Source organism: Gymnogyps californianus, chromosome 19 (genome assembly GCF_018139145.2).
Source record: "Gymnogyps californianus isolate 813 chromosome 19, ASM1813914v2, whole genome shotgun sequence".
Taxonomy (NCBI): domain Eukaryota; kingdom Metazoa; phylum Chordata; class Aves; order Accipitriformes; family Cathartidae; genus Gymnogyps; species Gymnogyps californianus.
The window spans coordinates 973069-986131 of NC_059489.1; the positions used below are offsets into that span (position 1 = coordinate 973069).

The 13063-nt window shown below is 38.4% G+C and overlaps 1 protein-coding gene across 3 annotated transcripts in view; it reads left to right on the plus strand.

Annotated features, from left to right (window-relative positions):
- The window catches only part of RPTOR (regulatory associated protein of MTOR complex 1), a 162010-nt gene that overhangs the window by 5047 nt on the left and 143900 nt on the right, over positions 1-13063 (plus strand). For all 3 annotated transcript variants that reach the window (XM_050908318.1, XM_050908319.1, XM_050908320.1), the window contains exons 2-3: positions 9610-9712; positions 12977-13059. In XM_050908318.1, coding sequence (XP_050764275.1) covers positions 9610-9712; positions 12977-13059 — 186 coding nt within the window. The remainder of the gene's footprint in view (positions 1-9609; positions 9713-12976; positions 13060-13063) is intronic.

Sequence of the window (13063 nt, forward strand, 5' to 3'; positions counted from 1 at the left end):
AATGAGCACTGTCATCTAAGTTATAGATTTATATCTTCTCTTAGCTAGAACAAAGATCATTTTGAATTAAGATGGTTGTGTATTGATTGGATAGAGTTGGGAAGCTTGCACTGTACCTACCACTATCTACAAATGTTTTTATGGCTAAGCAGAGAGGGGACTTTGATTAACAGCTCTGAAGAGTACAACTAGTCACATATTTTTAAAGAAAAAGATCTTACCTTTATGCACCAGTAGGAAACACTGAAATCTTCAACTCAGTCATCTCTTTCTCGTCCTGTGAATTTTCTCACTTCAACTGAGATCTAGGGGATGTAAAATGAACACCGTTAGCAAATGGAATGACAGAAAATAACTGTATTTGTGTTTCTCCGTTCAAAAAAATGCAATGAGAGAATACTTATTTATATATAATGTGCTTCATTTTTTGTCTTGGAGACTAGGGCAGTCTTGGAGACTGGTGTTGCTGTACTACTGAGCATATGGTATTTGGAGAGGAGTCAGGCAATTATTGCTACTTAAAATCAACATATATGTTGTAGTGCCTAGTTACGCTCCTACCCCCCAGCATGTTTGTAGAAATTTGAAAGGCCTGTGAATAGCAGACAATGAAAAAAATATACACCTTGAAAGATATATGTAAGTGCTGGACTCTTATTGCAAATTGTATACTTTAATTAAAAATATGTATCGCTATATGAGGCTTTTCCTCTCATTTCTCAAGTGTGGCAAATGTTAATAAACATTGGTAGAACCCTAGTGCAGTGGTAAATCGCCAGATGGTAGCAGGCTGCTTCGCATGAAGCTCTTGTGGCGAAAACTGTGAAACATCTGTTCTGCTGACAACTACCACTTCTTTATTTTGGCATTGTGTATGTTTTGATAGTTGAGAGACTGAAGGTTATGTGAATGTTTTAGAAATGCTTTGTTAATGCTTCTCTGGTTCTTACGTTTCTTCTCTCTGCCTTTGTGTAGATAGAGAAATTCAAGGGCAACAGGCTTCCGTGGAGTTTCATTTTTGTTTGTCTCCATGGGTTATGTAGGTTTTCTGGGAAGTTTTGGGGGGGTTTGGTTGTGTTTTTCTCTCTGAGATGTTGTTTTAATTGGCTTGCTGCTGTGCTGATCTTCTACCCTTGAACGTTTCCAAAGGTGACTGTTAGCATAGTATGGCCATGGATAACTGAGGGAGATTATTGATTGTTCTCTGTGTCTCATAGCTTTTACTGGCATTTCCAAGTAAATTTGATAAACCCAAGATGTTTGTCTTGCTCTTCTATTCTTCTATAAAGAATGTACTGTAGAAGCCTCCCTCAATAAATTATCTAATGAAATACTTAACAAAACCAGATTTGTGTTAATGGCATTCTTTAATACAAAGCTATGATGTGGGATACAATAGGTGACAGATGGGCTTAGGGCCCGAAGAGTTCCTTTTCATCTTTTTGTCCCAATGTTTCTACCAGTGACACCCTCACCAGTATTTTTTACTTCTGTGTTTGTATTTATTTATTTATTCTTGCTGTGTTGTGGCAGGGTGATCTACAGCCAGAGTAGTTTTTGTTGGGTAGGGGATGAAGGTGGCAGTGTAATTAGTGCTGAACTCTACAGAACAGAGAAAAGGAGCCGTGTCTCAGAGGTGTGCAAAATAGTCTATGGAAAAAGTGATGATTTGAGTCATTCCATCGCTCTCTGTGCAGCCTGCCGTCTGGATGGAGCTCTGCACTCGTGGCTGTCCCTCTGCTTGACTTCCCTGTAGTCTGACAAAGCGTCAAGAAGGAGGACACTCTACATCATGGTTTGCTCTGAGAAGCTTGATTGTCTTCCCTCAGTGACTCCTCCTTTTTCTCCATGGCACATCAGCAGTAAGAAATTTAAAGCCCTTGAAGTGGTCAGGTGGTTGAGCCTTATTAGGCAGGGGGACAGTGTTCTGTACCATGTGGCTCTCAAACACAACCAAATGTCTTCATCTTTATGTTCCTGACACTTCAGTTGAAATTATGGGCTTAATCTTGTCCTTATCGTTTTCTCCTACTTGCTCCTGTAAGCTCAGGAAACTTCCTATTTTAAAAAGTTATTTTAATTTAGTGAAGTTGGCGGTAGCTCAGGGATTCCACTTGAATGGGACAGCGTGATTCCCGATCAAATGTACGTTGTGTAGCATGTATTATTGACTTGTTAAAGATCTAAAAGTGTCTAGGAATAATTTGAAATAATAGTTTGTATGGAAGATCTGAAGATGAAGTAAGTCAATGCATGGGAAGATGGACACCTTTTTAAAGACAGTGCTAGACGGGAGTGGGAATGTGGTGGAATGATGAAAAGAAGCCTGTACAGAATGCAAAGCAGGTACAGAGTTGTGCTGAGGTGAGAAGGAAAGCTGTTGTCACGGATCCAATGAGGAATAACATCTGGAAAATGTCTCTTGTTGATTCTTTTTGCATGTTATATAAAGAAAGCAAAGATCATAGAAGTAAAATATTTGCTTCCTGTTATTTTTCATTATTTTTAAGAAATGATTGGCAGGGACAAGAAAACACCATTTTGGCTATATGCATCTAAGCAGTGGTTTAAAGGCAATATTTTGATGCTTTGCTATGACAGAGTGAATCAGCTGACTTGACTTTGTAGTTTTTAGTCTTAAGAGCAATTCTATCATGCACAATTACCTTTGATCTCTGAGGGCACCTTCAGAAGCTGAGGTCGCCGGGCCATAGCATGTCAGTTGATATTATTCCCTATCAGACAGCGAAGACGCACACTGTTCTCAGAGCAAGTAAATAAAAGTGTGTATGTATATCTTGGGTATTGATTGACAGTAGTAATTCATCTACAAGTGTAAGAAGCGCTTATAAAGTAAATAGTGAAGCTAGCAGTTAAAAGCCTGTTTTATGAGGAGCTGTGTTAGCATTACTGACTGCTCTTGAACTTTGTGTAGTAGCTGCATTCGCTGGGTAAATGAACATGTTGGACATAATAAACCTCTGAAGAAAATTCATAGTATTAGTGCAGAATACAGGGGTTAGAAAAGGAAAACAAACACCAAGGAGGAGTTGATCTAGGAATCTAGTGTATGCTGTCACAACAGTCACAGCAAGAACCGACCTTTTGGGCTACAGATGGCTGAAGACTACCTGCAGAGGTGTTGAATTATTAATGTTAACTTGAAGTATTTCTTTGCATTCTACTATTTTTATCACTGTGGAGAAGCACACTGAGATTTTTTTTCCATAACAATTTATTTCTCTTAAACTTTATATTAAAAAAACTTCCTTGAAACGGAAAGCTCTTCCTTTTTAGATGTTTTACCTTGCAAATGTTACAGGTGAGCTGACGAGGACTGGCACATTTCTCTTCTTTTGATATTCGGCCCGCTAAAGGGAAGATCCATTAAAAAAAAAAAGAGTAACACTTGATTCTCAATCATCTTGCACAGTGTGGTGCAAAACGAGTGTAGAAGGGTACCAAATTAGAGCTCACTGGTGTAAATCACTGCTCAAAGGGCAACGCGTCAAACAGACCCCACTTCTGCAGCAAGGATCTATATTCCTTCTGCCTGTTTGCCGGGCAGAGATAAGTCATGTACGTGTGGGATACGTTCTGCCTGAGTCACTCCCTTCAGAAACCTTTCTTTGTTTTTGTGTGCGGTTATGTGATCAAGTAGACCAGGAAGGTCAAGGTATTGTCTGCCTGTTCAAAATTTTCAGGTTTTCACCAGCTGATTTGTAAATTGGCATTCCTCAGTGGTGTTTTGTGCCTGAGCCCTGGAAATGATGCCTGTGCCATTAGAGAGCACCCGGACAAAGTGTTGCCACTTGTCACCCTTTAGCTGGGAGCCTGAAATGGGAAGTTGCCAGAGAGTTCAGGATGCCCATCTGCTCCCGTCGCTGATCTGCCATGAATCCTGTCACCCCCAGAAGAACCCCACTCCAGTTAAGCACGTAGCTTGCTGCAAGAGGCCACCTTGTCATGAGAAAGCCTGCCGGGTGTGGGTGCGATGTATAAAAGCTTCCATGAGGCTTGGGAAAGAGAAAACATGGTTTTCTGGGTGTTGCAGGACGATCTGTAACAGAAACTCCAAAGGGAGAACAATGTTTCATGTTGCTAAATATTGCTGTTACTGCTCAGTGTTTAGAGAACTCCTTGTTGAAGTATTTAATGGCATGTCTCCAAAACAGTTAACATTTTGGAGTTATCTGTGGAACACCTAGCTGGTTTTGCCTTTTGGTTGAGAGGCTTCTACTAAATCTATGTAAATGTATGTAAAGAAAAATGTCCAAAAAAAGTCTTTAGGAAGGGAATGAGTTTGCTGAACAAGCAGGCAGAATTGAGCCTGCTGGCCAGTGAAGATTCCCAAATGAGACAGATATGAGGATTTTTCAGTCTGGAAATCTGTCCCAGTATTTGTATTTAATGCTGATAAGTTCACCCTCAGCTCTGTAAAATAATGTAGCAACATATATCTTATGTCTAATGCTGACTTAATATTGTGTTTGTATTAACTCACAGAAGCAATTTTAACTTATTGGCATAAGACCAGGCAGGTTTATAACGGTTGAGTGTTCATCTGTGTAATATTTAAACAGAAATTTTTCAGCTTGAAAATTGCAGTGTAGAAATAAAATATTTATGGGTTTTAAAATGTCCATTCTGAAATGTTAGGTGAGGGTCTTACCACAAAATGCAAGATTTCTCGTAAATTGATTGACTGTCTTGTTCTTGATATTACTTGAACTAGAAAATAAAACAGTTATATGACTCTCTTCTTAGTTGCTAACCCTGTTCTTACTTAGCCTATAACAAATCTTTAGCAACTGATGAAAGTTGCCCAGTTACAGTCTGGGCTGGAATTACTTTCAAGTATGCTACAGTAGGATAAGTTGGGCTCCCTGTGATGATAAAACTTCAGGTTTTCAATCAAACCATTCTTATGAAGATAATGTAATGTTTCTTCTAGCTGAAAATAACTGCAGAAATTGCACTAATTTTGGTTTGAGATACCTATGGGTGACATTTCTCTCTCTCGTCTGCAAATCTGTTTTGTCTCAAAATGAAATGAGGCAAATTAAAAATATTTTAGAAGTTCTCTGTTCTTTAGTATCATATGTAAATTTTAATGTTAAATGCTTTAATAAGCATCTTCTCTTCCAAATAGACACCGAACTACCTCTGTTCACTTACTCCCATTTCTGATGGATTTGTGGTTTGAATTCAGTACCATTACTTCTCAGGAAGAGCTTTTTGACCGAGTGGATTTTGCAATTTAAGTATTGCAGGTTCTGACCCAGAGTCATTAAATCATTTTAAATTGAATGCAATACAAAGCTGTGAATTGTATCAATTTTTTTTTTTAACATACAAATTACACTATATAGAGAAGAGCCCACAGTAAGAACTTCTATGGTTTTGATCTTGAGCCTTTGCTGAGAAAGCATTTTGGATATTGGTTTTCCTAGGAGCTTGCCAAACATTCTTATGCTTCATTTTTTAATTCTAACAAAAATCCATTGAAATGTATTCCGGTGGATATATTCTTGAAATGTAGAAAAGAAAATTTCCACTGTCTTAATAACAGATGAGAATGTCCTAGTACTTTTTGTATTAAGAAGCTTTAAATATGCTATGAAGTTTCTGGTAATATGTTCCAAAAGAGTTTAGAAATGTGAAAAGCATTCTTCTGTTTCTTGGGCTCAGGTTTTCTTTTGATCTGTAATGATTCAACATCATAGATGGATGTTGAGTAGGAGTCGGAGGGGAGTATGAGAGTGCTGTAATTCTTACTGAAGATGTGCTCTTTATTAGCAGAACAAATAGTTGTGAAGTATAATACTTTACGTCCTTTGTGGGGAGGTAGGCAGAGGGGAAATAACCCCATTTGTCTTTGGGATCAGTTAGACTCTTACTTTTCATTACCAGTTTGCTGTCTGTTTTCAAGGAGAAATGCTTATTTAAAACACCGAACTTGGGAATAGAAAATAAATATCAGCCTGTTCAGCGTAAGTCACGGATCAGACATTACTAGTAAAATATTGAAAAATAAGTCAGTATTAGACCACAAATGGGAAACAGTAAATAAGACAGAAAAGATTGTTTGGCAGGATACTTTCTCTTGAAAGAATGATTTGTATGTTTCCACTTCTAATAAGTTATTTTGTGCTGTAGTTTTCTTTGTTTCCTTCTGGGTGTTTAGTGCCTGTTTGCCAGCCTGTGATTGCTTCTGGGGATGTTTGTGCTCTTTAACACCCTGCAGCACCATGTTTTTTCTGAGGCTGTGTGAACTGGCAATGGATGTAGCATACTGAAAAGGTGTCCCTGTGTGCAGGTTAAAGCTCAGTCAATGCAAGTAGTCCTGTAATGGTCAGATGGGTTTTTTTGGGGGGGGTGGGGGAGGTGGGGTTGCGTGGTTTTTTTTTTTTTTTTTCTTCTTTTTTTTTCTTCTTCCTACCAGACCACACTGCTGAGCACTAGTATTCTCAACAAATGTGCATAGTTGCTACATAACACTTCTATGCTGCTTGAAATAGTAAAGGGTTACCTATTTAAGATCTTTTGTTAAAAGTGATTCATTTCTTATCTTTGCCTAGTGCACAGGTGGGTCAAGCCAAAAGTCTCAACAGGAACTGTGTGCCTCTTACTGTTTTAAACATATTCGATGGGTTTTGGGAAAGGGAAGGCAGGAAAAGATGACACTAAATAATAATCTTGAAAGGTGTTGCTTTCTAAATGAAGTTATTTCCTTACCTTTTGTTATCTTCTCAAAAGGAATAGAAAGGTTTCAAATTGCATGTTGTAATAAGTATTTATTGCAATATCGAAGTAACACAATATTTTCATTGGTGCAATAGTCAATACTGTACATGAAATAAGTGAGCAGGAAGAAAGCCAGATGCACTTGCTGAGGAAAAATAAGGCACTGAAGTATCGGGTGCCAGATATCTGCTTTACTGGGTGGAAAGCCTGTCCCTTAGGCTTTAAGACTAAAGGGAACTATTTTCATCCATTGCCACTTATGTACAGCAGCCTGCATCATGTAGGAGCTAATCTGTTCAGAGAGCCCAGTAATGGATGTAGTGGTAACTGAAGGTGCATGGAGCTTCCAGGTCATCTCTGATAACTTTTAAAAATCAGGCCATTTTTATAACAGACAGATTTTGCACTGGATGAATTGAAAAATTTTGGAACTATTCTTCCTTTTACTAGTGCTGGGTATTATTTTGTTACCTTGAAAATTATAGAATCTTTTAGGTTGGAAAAGACCCTTAAGATCAAGTCCAACCGTAAGCCTAACACTGCCAAGTCCACCGCTAAACCATGTCCCTGAGCACCACATCTACACGTCTTTTAAATACCTCCAGGGATGGTGACTCAACCACTTCCCTGGGCAGCCTGTTCCAATGCTTGATAACCCTTTCAGTGAAGAAATTTTTCCTAATATCCAGTCTAAACCTCCCCTGGTGCAATATCAGGCCATTTCCTCAATGTATCTATTTCCTGAAAATAACTCCTGGTGTAGCGGTATGCAATTCTTGGGCTGGGGAAGAAGTCTTGCGCCGTTTTGTGCGGGTCACGGATTCTCCGTGTGTGGTTTGGATTGGGAGGTAAATCAGTCAATACTTGGAAGTAACTTTTTTTAACTGGATGCACTTCTTGTGAACAATGTCATGTGTGCCTGTTACATTTGTAAATATATTGGGGTTTTGTTGCAGCTGTTGTAGGATGGTTTTTATTGAAGTCTTTATTGTAGTGAACCACCACTGAGATCTTTGTGCTGGGTTCTCTAAAACCAGGGCAGCAGTTGCCCTGTGTCCGGATGAAATAATTTTCTAAACAAAGCAAAAAATGAGAGGGAAGGGTAAGATGTGTGTGAGCAATGTGAAAAGCGTCAACACCATGTTGGTGGCACAATTTGTTTTTGAGGGTAGCAGTTTGGTGTTGATAAAATAAGTGAAGGGAAGCGAGGGGAAGAGAGAGATGAAAGTGAAAGATAAGAGAAGCAGGTAGAGAGGGAGGAGAATGGAAAACACTTCAAGGGAGAGAGGAATGCATCAGGTTGGTTGTCAGCACAGATGTCTGTTCTCCGTCGGGAGCTCCCGGGTTTGGTTGCAGGCATCCGAGTCTTGGTGGTGTTGCCTCAGGGCTACCTGACTGCTCTCAGCTTTGGAGGACCAAGCTGCATCTTGCCGCTGATCCTCATCTTGCCAGTAACTATACTTTTACGATGTATTGTTCTTAATTTTGATAAAGTGCTCTTGGTGCACGTGTGCTTAGTGCTAAACTTCAGCTGCGGACCTTTTCACCCCATCTATGTGCACTCCTTTGAAATGCCAACGAGGGGAATCCCCATTTGGACTCTTGTTTTCATCTGTATTCTGGGAAGTGCTGCTTATTCCTTGTTAACTCATGGGGATGAGTAACTCTTACATGATTGTAGGGTTTTGTTAGCAAGAACATAGTTTGGGATGAAGCCATTAACCAGATTTCTTGCTAATTTTTTACTCCGGGTTCCCCATCATAGACATGGGAGTAAGCGGACGCTGTAGAATTTCTGTCCTGATGTAGAGCTTGTCCCCCCTTCTTGGTGTGAATAGTGTCTCTCTGCTCCAGTTTCTGGTTTCTTTATAAATTATACATTTATGTGGCTCTAGCTTTTTCTGTAAGTGTGAAGTTCGGATTTTTTTTTTTTTTTTTCTTTTTGCCTGCTGTTCTGAATTGTAATGAGCACCCTGGAGAAGTGGAGATGTGGGTGGCCTTGCTTCAGACAAGCAAGGGAGTGCTGAACACTTGATGGAAGTGCTGTGAGCCGCCTTCTTTTGTTTTCCTTCTCTCGGTTAGGTATTAGGATGAGGGAGTTTAGAAAAGAGCATAAAGATGTGAAATAATAATTTTCAAGCAATATTTTTAACTGACCATAGTGCTTAGTCATTGGTTTAATGCAGCTTTTCGGTCACAGGTAAGGTGTCAGTGGTTTTGGGTTTTATATGTTCGTGGTGCCCCTTGTGGCTACAGAAGCGTGTCTAAGTGTGCTGCCTGGTCACTGCTGCGGGGCTGATACTGAAGCAGCAGCTATAGGCAAGACCAGGAAGGGGAGCCAAGTGATGATTTCTCCTAAAAGGCGGCTTTCCAGGGTAACTAACGTGTGGAGAAAACAAACAAAAATGGACTAAATGTTTTGTTATGGTTTAGTTGGTCACTTGGGTGTTTTTCCCTTGTAATGCTTTTAGTTTTAATATTAGAGAGGACATACTATATTATAATATTGATCAGGGACCCTGAATAGCGTATTCTCATGTTTTAATAATGTGTTTCAGTTGGACAATGACTAATTTAAGATGAGTAGCAGAAGTCCACTGATATCTGTTTCCATGCTCTGTAAAAGAAGAATGGGCTCTGGAAATAATAATAAAAATAAGAACAGTACTTAGACTTTACGTTACATTTAAAAAAAAAATGAAAAATTTAATCAGTCATACCTTAAAATAGTCTGTGTTAAAGAGCAGATAACAAAGGCTTGTTGAAACCCTTCAAAAGTTATAGTAGTGGTAAAATTTCAACACAAGTGAAAACTGATTTTGTTTCTACACTAAGCAAGCATTTTATTGTCTGTTTTTGCAGATGAAGACTGTTAGTGTTGCCTTAGTTTTGTGCCTAAATGTTGGTGTGGACCCTCCTGACGTGGTGAAAACAACTCCCTGTGCCCGTCTGGAGTGTTGGATCGGTAAGTCTTGAGAACTACCAAGCTCCAGCTAACTCTACTAGTCTTATAAATACTGAGTTACAGCATATATAGTAATCTTAAAGTTGTGTGTTTCCTGGACTTAAAACTAGGGTGAACAAAAGGAAATCTGGCATCTGATTTCACTCTGTCTATATGAGTTAATTAAGAGTCCAGCAGTAACTGGACATAGGTCATAACATAGGTCATCTTTCCTGCTTTATTCTAAAATGAGATAGCATGGAGGAAAAAAGCTGTTAATTAGCTACTTAGCTTTCTTTTAATTGTTGTAGATTTATAAATATCTAAGGAAATCTCTGAGCAGTTACATCTTTAGAGTACTGTCATCTGCAAAGGTTTAATATTACCCTGCCTCATACAATATAGAAATAAGTTTCTGTGAAATGCATGGACTTTACTGCGTGTTGAGGTGACTGTTCTGGGGCTATTTTAATTGGGATCATGAATTCAGAAGACCTGGAATCATTCCCAAGGACGTCTTGCCAGCAGTTGCAACACCTGGGCTTGCTACTTCGATGCAGCGTTGGACTAAATTCCTAGTTTTTTGTTAGGAAATGAAAAGCTCCCTTGGTTTTGGAGGTCAAGTCCTGTTACCAAGATGAGACAAATCTGAAGTAATATTAGAAGGTAATACCTTGTGTAAGAAAGCTTTCTAAGAGAGATTTGTTTTTTATCTAGGAATTGAAAATGTTCAGTCTTCAGCAAGTAACATGCAGAGCACTGTAATCCTAAACTCTGGGGTTTATGCTAGGCTGCAGAAGCAAATTAATCATTGCACAAACTGAATTTCTTTAAAAACTTTCAGAACGTCTCATTTCTAACCTTGCCTTACCTGCTTAATGAATCATAGCATCTCATTTTTTTTAACCTAAAAATGCTGATGGCTTTAAAGCAGTTAAAAAGCCATGAGCATGCACTAACAAATACATCTATTCAGTGGAGAGAACAGCTCTGATTTCTCATTGATATGCGAGTAGAGAGCAAAGAGAATGAGGACCATTGCAGAGTCATTAAAATAAAGTTATTAGTGACTATCAACAAAGAGAATTTTGAATGAAGTTTTTTTAATTAAATTTTTAGTGTGTATATATACACAAGTACTCATTTCCATTTCTAGCCAACTTTAAATTTCTGAAAAAGGTAATTGCAAAAATATCTGCTGTTTTTCTTCTATACAACAGTCTCAAGAGAAGCTAATGGTGTGTATTGTGGAAACATAATGTCTTTGCCAGATGAGCAAGGAAGTGTAGAAATCATTTTGGTGCAATTGCTGCTATTTACAACTGAGCTGAGATCACCAGCTTGTGAGCTCTGGTAACAAATGGCCATCTCAGACAAAAGCCGCTTGCAGTTCTCACTGTACCTTCCAGGTGCACCCGTAGAACATCTGAAGTGTTTTGTTTTTCTCCAGAATTAAGCCTTAGCTGACGTCTGTGCTACAGTGTCAACCTGGCTCCGTTTAAGGCAGAGAGCGCTTCATGCCTTGACTATACTGAAGGTGTCTTGGCCTATATATCTGCAGGCCTTCGCTAGCCTTATAGATACACTCAACAAGGGAGGCTGAAAGCTCATGTAATGACTGTGGTGGCATGAGCTATATTTAGGAAAATGATTTGTTTCCATTGTTTGGCTCTTGGAATGGCACCAGTGTACTTTATTTTTGTATAAAGGGTATTGTTAATAGTGCTAATTACTCTGAAGGCGCTCCAGAGTCCACAAACTACATTCCTCTGCTGTCAAAGCGCATGTGAAGTATTTTTAATTTCTTTTTCTGAAGTTCAGTTTGGTCCTTTTGAAGGACTCAAAAAAAAAAAAAAAAAAAAAAAAAATTCTGACCTGTTTATGCTGGTTTTTTTGCTTCCTTTTTTAAATTTGAGCAGTAGCTAATGGCATATTAACTAACAAAAGATGTTACGAGGCAGTGTGAATACTTCTGGGGGATTACTGTTCAACATCTCAAGGGTATCGACTCGAAACTCGCCTTAAATAGCAAGGGGACTGTTGCAGTTCAGAGCAACAAAGACTGCTGCAGTATATAGAGGCGTTTCTAAAAGGTGTGTCGGTGAGTGCTGCAGCTGCAGGGTCCGTAGTGGGGAGTGGGTGCTCGTCCCGTCCGGGAGACGGCTCTGGCGAGGCTTCTGGAACCACGGCTGCAGCTCCGCCAAAGGCAGTACACAGGCTTCTTGAAGTCTGAGCACACAATTTACTACTGTTTGTGTTTGGTTTGGGAAAAAGTAAATGGTATACTCACATTACCTTAAATCTTTCTACAAAAGTATACTAAAATTTAAATAAGATCCTAGCTTTTATTCATTTAAGAAAAAACCTCATAAAATCCTGCTTTCATTCTACTTTATTATATTTTGTTTCTAACAGTAGAAGGTAGAATATTTGTAAAGATTTAAAAAAAATAACTTCATTGATTTGGTTACATGCTTTTAAAATAATTTATATTAAATTGCAAAATATTAGCTTCTAGTTTTTTTGAAACTTGTTAATAGTGTCAATTATATGGCCATGGTTTTTGAATAAAGCACATAAGCCGAAATTGTATTGGTATGTATGGATGGTGGTAATTATCTAGTGATAAAATTAACTTCTTAAAAATTACAAATGGCATATAATCTCTGAAGCGGTAAGCAATGGAAGTAAATGAAGCAGGATTTTACATTCATCAAGAAAAAAATGTTTATCATCAAATATTTCACCAATGTAAATTTTTGTCATTATTTACTATAGAAACCTTTTTTCAATATTAAAAGAAACAAATGTAATGCCTCTCCTGTCTTTCCAAACAAAGTTGTCTTTATTACCTTAACGAGAGAAATCTTCCAAATTTGACAGTCTTTAATGATATTTAATTTGTACTTGAGTGAAGAATTTGGGGATAATTTTTGGGTATTGCACCCAAATAAATTCCATCATGAATGTAACATTTATGAATTTGAAATTGAATGCATGAAAGGAACCTGCATTAAAATATCATTAAATGATCTTTTTTGCAAGCAGAACACTGGAGAGGGAAAGAGTGGAGAGCTTTTGGCTTCTTTCTTCTGCAAAGGGGGGTGGTGTGTGTGCTTTGATGTAGACTTTGGTCTCCCAGGTTGTAGACCTGGATTTTACAGAAACATAGTGTGGAGTAGCTAAAGGTTTAAATGCATGTAGAATTGGAAATAATTTCTGCCTCTTGTCAAGCTGAGTGATTCAGTTTTGGTCAAAAATACTCATTTGTATTATATTTCCTAGATCCTCTGTCAATGGGTCCTCAAAAAGCTCTGGAAACCATTGGTGCAAATTTACAGAAGCAGTATGAAAACTGGCAGCCAAGAGTAA